The 7,984-nt window shown below is 41.2% G+C and overlaps 1 protein-coding gene across 1 annotated transcript; it reads right to left on the bottom strand.

The window, feature by feature from the left end:
* Positions 1-1,734: 1,734 nt before the first annotated feature.
* Positions 1,735-5,474, bottom strand: LOC114475601 (mucin-2-like). Its single transcript, XM_028466563.1, has one exon. It carries the CDS (start codon positions 5,140-5,142, stop codon positions 2,494-2,496), a length of 2,649 nt encoding a protein of 882 aa, XP_028322364.1. The 5' UTR covers positions 5,143-5,474; the 3' UTR covers positions 1,735-2,493.
* Between the last annotated feature and the right edge of the window lie 2,510 nt (positions 5,475-7,984).

Raw genomic sequence — 7,984 nt, 5'->3', positions numbered from 1 at the left:
AGATTTTGGGTGGTGGGGGGGGTGGGGGGTGGCAGGACAGGACAGGAGTGTGAACAACACATAGCAGGGAGTGTTGATTAGTGATAGTGTATCTAAAGCAGTCCCAGCATGCACTGTGGTTGAACTGGGAAGTCAGTCAGTTTCACCTGAAGCATGAAAGCATGTGAACACAAGCTGACAAAAGGCTGTATTCATTACGTCCCACAAGCATTGCAGTGTTTTCCCTCATCACCCCCACTGCCTGTTATCATTACTCCCTCATTATTAACCATTCACTCTTTACTGCGTGATTATATTTTTTAAAAACCATGTTCAAGCAGGTTTTTTGGTGATTCTAAGAGACAAACATGTTTAAGCCTAAGGAAGAAACTGTTCCTGATGTCATGAAATGTTCGTGTTTTCTTCCTTCGCGTTAAGCCTCTGGCTTTTAAAAGCCAACAAAAGCTTCTTTTTATGACACTTTGGATATGTTTTTAAACTAAAAGCAAAACAGGCGCACTCAGTGATCGTTTGTTATTCTGAGCAGCAGACTTCAGTTAGCATAACCACATGACTCAGATCAATTTCCAAAAACATCAGGTTTTTGTCCTGAAATCCATGTTGACAACAGACTTTTGCATTTTCTAAATATTCAGTGATCTACTTATTCTGATTCTGCTCAACCAGAAGGTAAATTTCAACACTAAGAATAGCCGTGACATACATTCTCCGTGGCCTTTATTCCTGATAACAAGACACGCATGTTAAGCATTTTTTTTATTCTCACGGCCGATTGGCTGTGTCTGCATTCGTGTACTTTTCAGGTCAGTGAACTTAGAGGGCAGAGGATGTAGGGCAATCTGAGCCTTGGTTGGTTATAGTAAGATGGAGATTTGATAGTGGAGTGACAGTGGATTTATACATTTCCATAGATTTTAAATTGTAAATTTGTCTGACTGTATTTTACAAATTTTATACACATAAAGGTTTCAAATTATTGAATGCAACAATTTTTTAGTGACAGTTTTTTTCTTGTGTTAGAGTGTGATCACATTTCCATTGCAGGTCATTTTAATCTAAAAACTGCTTTTTCATCACTATATTTACACTAAATTCATCCCTGGATTTTATGGCTAATAGACCAATAAAGTGGCTCTTTTCAAGGATAAAAAGTCACTTTTCTGCCCAAAAGTGGTCCTCTCGCAACTTCATTCTAAAATACATTTTTAATAGATGACTCTCTAATACAGACACTAATGAAACAAAATTATTACAAATGCCACATGCAGCTCTAGGTCTAATTTTAGGTGGTTCCCAAAGATACTGCTCTGAAAACCAACAAAATGACAGGAAATAAATGAAATTACAAAAACAAAAAAAAATGTAATAAAAAACAAACAAAACCACAACAAAAAATCGTACAAAAAAACCCCAACATAACAGCAACATATAAAAACACACACAATTACACAGAAAAGCCGCCACAAAAACAGATAAAAGTAATTCTAATAACATCCAAAATGACTCCAAAAATTTACAAAATGACAGGAAAACAACAAAATAACAAAAAAACACATAATACGGCAACAAAAATACATAATACGTTAACAAAAACACACAAACGACTCCAAAAACATCCAAAATTACTTCAAAAAGACAAACAAAAACATATAAAATGATCTTAGATCTGAGATTTTATCCTTAAAAAAACAAGGTCGATCATGCACACATTAGGTCTACAGAAAAGACAACGTATTTCACAACTGAAACAGATCCCACTTTTTAAGGGACCAGTATTTTTATTGATTAAATAGGAGACAACATCAACAGATCTCTACACAGAGATATTAATATTATAGTACAATGGGATTAGAATACGGATTTGCAAGTGTATGAGCTGGAGATCTCATTAATAATGGCTACTGTTCATCATTTCATTGAAAAGAATATTTTCTTTTTCTGCCCTCAAAACCACAACCCCTCCCACAATTCACAGTGAGATCTGTTATTGTTACACACGAGCAGGCAGACAAACAGGAGCTGTACAGTTCAACCTTTGATGCAAAAAATCAAAATCTAAATGTTGGCACGATTTCTGCTACATACATTTAAAAAGAGGTGTGGAAAGTAAATTTGGTTTAATTTGATTGACCTCACACCGTGTATCAGGAGGAAAAAAGACAAGGAACAGGGGAAAAAGGCCCAACACGTGCTACAAAAAAAGGTGGTAACAAAAGTTTACAGAAGTGTAGAAAAAGATTCAATATGCTCAGTAGGAAAAGCACCCTTTGAAAGGCACTCTTCCATGTGACATTTAATCTTGCTTGGCTTGTCCTCAGTTACTGAAGCTTCTGTGTTCAGTTGCGATCCTGAATCTTTCCCTAAAGCATGTCCAGTCCTGCAGGAGATGTTTTGTGCTTTAGTGCTGACAGTTTCTTTGACTTTGCCAGAGTTACTCTGGAAGTAGTCCATACAATGGAAAAACCCCAAAAAATTAAATTAACATCATTTTGTTCACTTTGCGTTGTGGATGCTGCTTGGCTTGTTTACCGCCCTGCGGACAGGAACCTTAGATACGGGTATCTTGGTGCGAGGGGGCTCTTTAGTTTGGGACGGCGTGTGAGACTGTACACTGTGCTTGACGGGGATCTTTGTGTCTCGCGCTGAACTGCTGGAGACTTTCGGTTGTGGCCGGAACTCCTCAAAACTTTGCTTCGAGGTGGGCGACTTTGCTCCAGTGACACTGGTTTTATTTTTGCTCCCATCATTAGTCAAACTGAAATGAGGGACGTCTTCGAACACAGGTGTCGGTGGGTCCCTGATGGAATCATCGTCCCGGACAGGATGCCTCCCTGCTTTACCTCCTCCAACTACAGGGATCTTACTAAGTCCTGGAGACTTCCCCTGTGGGGTCTTCTTTTCTCTGGGCGTCGCCTGAACACTTGTTTGTGGTTCGTTGTTCGGTTCTGTTTTTAAGACTTTTGGAGTGACAACTGTAGGCGCAGGGGATAAAGGAAGGGATGCAGGTGGGGCGGTGGGGGCTTTTGATTGAGAAACTGGGATCTGAACAGGAGCAGGAATGTTTTTGGGCGCTGATGTTGGCAAACAACGAGAAGCAGGAATATTGGAAGTAACTGAAACAGGGGTCTCAGCATTGTGATTAGGCCGCTCGGATGTTGAATCTTTTACTCCAGCAGGCGGATCATTGACTGACGTGTGAGAAGGTGCAGTGGGGGTTTTATATTGAGAAACCGAGACTTGACTTAAAGACGTGGGTGTGGGAAATACAGTCTGAGTGGTAGAGCCTGCAGAAACAGCTGCTGAAGTGGGTTTAGCCATGGATGGAGTTTCTGTATAACCTGATGAAGCTTGAGTTTGGACAGACAGAGGAATGGGTTGGGCTTTAGTTGTGGCTGCTAAGGTTGAGCCAGTAACGTGTGAGGGAGGGGGCTTATTCAGATCCACCAGTGGGGAGGTTGATGTAGTCTTGGTAATAGCCTCGGACACTGTCGATGTGCTGAGTGCAGGTGATGGTGTTGCCTTGGCGATGCCTTGCACAGGTGAAGATGCTTTGGTTGCTACTGTACTGGATAGTGAAACTGTAGCTTTCTGTTCTCCTGAAGCTGAACTCAGAGGGCCATTATGGGCCGTCGTGGTTTGCACTTTACTGGCTGGCTCCAAATTAGCAGGTGGAGGTTGAGTTAAACCAAAGGATACAGGAGGACTTTGGGTTACTGATGTCTTAGATAAAGAAGCTGCAGGGCTAGGTTTAGTTACAGGACTGGTCACAACAGGAGGTGTAGCAATCTCTGAAGGCAGTTTGTTTGTGGTAGAGAAAGAAATTGGGGTTGTGGAAGAAACCTTGACTGGGGCTGCAGGTTTAGAAAGAGTTGTGGTAGTTGTAGTCGTGGTAGAAGTGTAGCTTGGAGGAGATTTGTATGTAAAAAGGGAAGAAGCTGCAGGAGGAGAAATGTTTGGTGAAGTCAGAGGACATGATGAGGGCTTTGTAGTAGAAGGTCCATATGAAGAATTAATTTTGCTGTTTTGGGAAACTTCATAAGCTGAAGAAGAGACCATACTTGGTTTGACCGAGTCAGTGGTCAAAGTGGAAGACTTGGTGAAAGTTGCAGTGATGGTACTTGGCTTTGATTTTGGAGAAGTGGTTGTGTTTGTCAGAGATGTGAAGGATTGCGGTGGAGCTGTTGTGGGGAGGACATAAGGGGAAGGTTTGGTGATAGTAGCAGCACTCACAGCCGGAGAAGTGTGTGTGGAAGAAACCACAGGCTTGGATGAGAGAGATGTGAATGATGGAGTTACTGCGGTCGCCTCCACACTGAGGGCACTGCTTGCTTTTCCCCATTCGGCCTCCACGTCAGCCATGATGTCTCCCCCAGAGATGGACTCAAAGGTCAGCAGAGAGGAGATGTCTTCTAGTAATGAGCTCAGGCTGTTGTCGCCGGGTACTAGTGGAGGTTCAGGGGTGGACAGAGGTGCCACATGCTCATCACTCTGTGAAGGGGGCATAGCTGCACTTTCCCCGCTCTTCACCTCAAGACTGTTCAGAGAGCGAGGCTGGGATTTGGGTGTGAGGGGGAGGTCGTCTTTAATGATTTCCACACTGTTGCTACGAGAAGACATGAGAAGTGGACTCGGTGGAGGTTCTTCCTTTTCCTCTTTGTCTTTTGATCGTAACAGCACGTTGCCAAAGAGACCCTTCAGCCCGAGCCGTTGCCGGCCCACAGGCTGGGAAAGAGTGTGGACTCTGCGGTTGCCCGTGCCTTTCCTGCCACCTCTCAGCAGCGACAGGAAACTGAGGGACTTGACCGAGCTGGTGGAGGAAATGGAGGGACGAGCAGGACCAGCAGCCGACACGCCATACTCACATATTGGCTCCTCCTCTGCCTGCTCCCCGTCCCCTTGACTCACCTCTTGTCCGTTCTCGTTGTTTGCTTCCTGCGCTGAATCTGCGCCAGGCGTCTCAGACAATCCATCTTGTGTTTTGCTCCTGATGACGGGCGACTTGTTGTTTCCATCGCCTTTGTGTCGCATAGAAAAGATGTTGCCGGGCTTGCGTTTGCCAAACAGCTTGAATCCTTTACGGATCTTCCCGCTTGGCTGAGATTCACAAGATGGGGGGTCCACGTTCTCCATTTGTACATCCATCTTCACTGCGATCCTGCTCTTTGTTTCTTGATGCGGTAATTCCTTGAGACAAAGCAGTAAAATCCAGACCTTTGTTGTTTTTGTTTTTTTATCTCCGTCTGCAGCTCCGCTCGACCTCTGCTTCCTCCGAGTGCATTTATTTATCAGTCGTGTATCCCTCCCTCTATCTTTGCCATCCAGCTCATTTCTCCTCTGTTTCTCCCTCCAGTGCCCCTCCCCTTTGCCTCGCTTTTTTCTCTGTCTGGCTGCTCTCACCGGTTGCCATAGCAACAGAGGCAGAGGCTAAGCAGCTTTCGTCAGCAGTGCAGAGCCAGAGGCTGTTGTCAACCCACCTCGATCACAGCTCGCACTCGCGCTCGTGCTCTCTCTCTCTCTCTCTCCCTCTCTCTCTCCCTCTCTCTCTCTCTCTCTCTCTCTCTCTCTCTCCCTCTTCATCTGATGACACTGTTTACATAAACAACACAGACAAACACTTCATTAATAGAGAAAAGGTGTTTTAAGTTGTTATTTAATAGCTCATCCTGATTGAAGCAGTGACTCCTGGTCACTGTGCTAATGTTATAAGTTTGTATTTACTGTAAAGAAAGTGATTATATTATAGGTTATTAAAGGAACTCATATTGTTTACATTTTTATTTAAGACATAATTCATTAAAAAAAGAAATCAATTATCTGTAACTAAATTGGAAAACTTAAGTCATGTGTATATATAAATGATGCCCATAAAATTAAACAGTTTTGCACTTTTGTCAGGTGACGTAATGTAGGGCGTGTGATTCTTTCAAGTCAAACATTGTAGTAGAAGTGGGCCCTCGTGTGGTTGTTAAATGCAAGTGTTGCAGTTATAGGAAGGGATTCGGAACCAGGCAGGACTGGGGACAGCCCTATTTCATGACTTACCTCAGTTTTTGGTGACAAACATCCAAAAACCGATGTAAGGCTATAGTAAGGCCTCTCAGCCTGCCCTTCCTCTCCTCTCCTAACACACCTGGCTCACATCAGTAATCAGGTAGGAGAGGGAGGAGGAGCTTATAAAGGGCTGAGAGGACCAGAAAGCGGGAGGCACAACAACTGACCAGCAGCAGACATGTGGGGAGAGTTCTTCAGCTCCCCACTGGAGATGTTTGTAAGTTTGTTATTTTAGTTTGGACTGGAGATTTCTGGTAGTCCTGTTTTCGTGTTCCTGTAGTTTTAGTCTTTCGTATGTTTTTGTAGTTTAGAGGGTGGACGCTGGGACGACGGCCCTGTATAGGGTTGGCCCAGTGTCCTCCCTACTGTAGTTTAGTTTGGCCAGGATCTCCAGTCCCTTTTAGTTTGTTCTGTTGGTACTTTTATAATTTTGTTAATAAATACTTTTGATAATCGTTGACGTTCTGTGTGGCGTCTTGTTTGTGTTGCGGCCCCTCAAGCCTTGAATAACATCCTAGAGGGGGTCGTAACAATAATGCTATCATAAGATCCTGAAAACATGCAAATAAGATGAAGTTATTAAACTGCAGTGAAAATGCAGTAAGGAATGAAAGATGTGATTTAAATGAAAAATGTAAAAAGAGGAAAGGCTTCATGTGGCCATATCTGGAGGGGGCTGTCACATAGTGAGTATATAGTAAGGCATAAAAGTAGGGAAAATGCTCAAAACACCCAAAATCAGAAGAACTTCCATTTTGAGGCGTTTTAAATTTTTGCCCGTTTTAATGCCTTACTATAGCCGTACTTCCTGTCTGAGGCGTTTGAAATTTTTTCCGCCAGTTTTTATGCTTTACTACACTCCGATTTTTTTCATTTTAGTCATTTTTTGTGCCTTACTAACTTCTTAGCCCATTTTAAGTATGTGCATCATATTTGAAATAGTTTTTAGGGTCTAATGATGGTGTTAACTATTTTTTTTTTTAAATTTTAGAAAAATATACCTTACTAAAGCCTAACCTATGTTTTTTGGTGATTTTTTCATTTTTGACATTTTTTGTGCTTTACTGCATTCTTAGCATGTTCTAAGTATGTGCATTATATTACATTATTGCAGTAGTTTTGAGGGTTTAATGATGGTCCTAACTCACTTTTTTTTTTCTTTTTTTTTTGGAAAAATATGCCTTACCTCTAATTTTTGGTGATTTTTTGATTTTTGTGATTTTTTTTTTTTGTGCCTTCCTAATTTCTTAGCCCATTTTAAGTATGTGCATTATATTTGCAATAGGTTTCAGGGTCTAATTATAGTCTCAACCCAATTTTTTTTTTTTTTTTTTGTAATTTTAAAAAAAGATGCCTTACCTCCGATTTTTGGTGATTTTTTGATGTTTGTCTTTTTTTGTGCCTAACTGCACATTTAAGTGTGTGCATTGTATTTGCAGTAGGTTTTAGGGTCAAATGATGGTCCTAACGCAATTTTTTTTTTTTGAAATTTTTGAAAAAACATTTCTTGCTATAGCCTTACTTTTGAATTTGGGTGATTTTAGTTTTTTGTCATTTTTTGTGCCTTACTGCTTTCTTAGCCCCATTTAGGTATGTGCATTATATTTGCAGTAGTTTTTAGGGTCTATTGATGGTCCTAACTCTTTTTTTTTTTTTTTTTTTTTTTAAATTTTCAAAAAAAATGCCTTGTTATAGCCTTACTTTTTATTTTGGGTGATTTTAGTTTTTTGTCATTTTTTGTGCCTTACAGCTTCGTTAGCCCCATTTAAGTATGTGCATTATATTTGCAGTAGTTTTTAGGGTCTATTGATGGTCCTAACTCAATTTTTTTTTTTTTTAAATTTTCAAAAAAAATGCCTTGTTATAGCCTTACTTTTTATTTTGGGTGATTTTAGTTTTTTGTCATTTTTTGTGCCTTACTGCTTTCTTAGCC

This window comes from Gouania willdenowi, chromosome 14 (genome assembly GCF_900634775.1).
Source record: "Gouania willdenowi chromosome 14, fGouWil2.1, whole genome shotgun sequence".
NCBI classification, from domain to species: domain Eukaryota; kingdom Metazoa; phylum Chordata; class Actinopteri; order Blenniiformes; family Gobiesocidae; genus Gouania; species Gouania willdenowi.
Note: the sequence above shows the minus strand (reverse complement) of the source record. Positions and strands in the feature narration are given on the sequence as shown.

What these genes read in the sequence shown, in the direction of transcription:
- LOC114475601 (XM_028466563.1), bottom strand. Translation starts at nt 5,142, where the DNA reads ATGGATGTACAAATGGAGAACGTGGACCCCCCATCTTGTGAATCTCAG.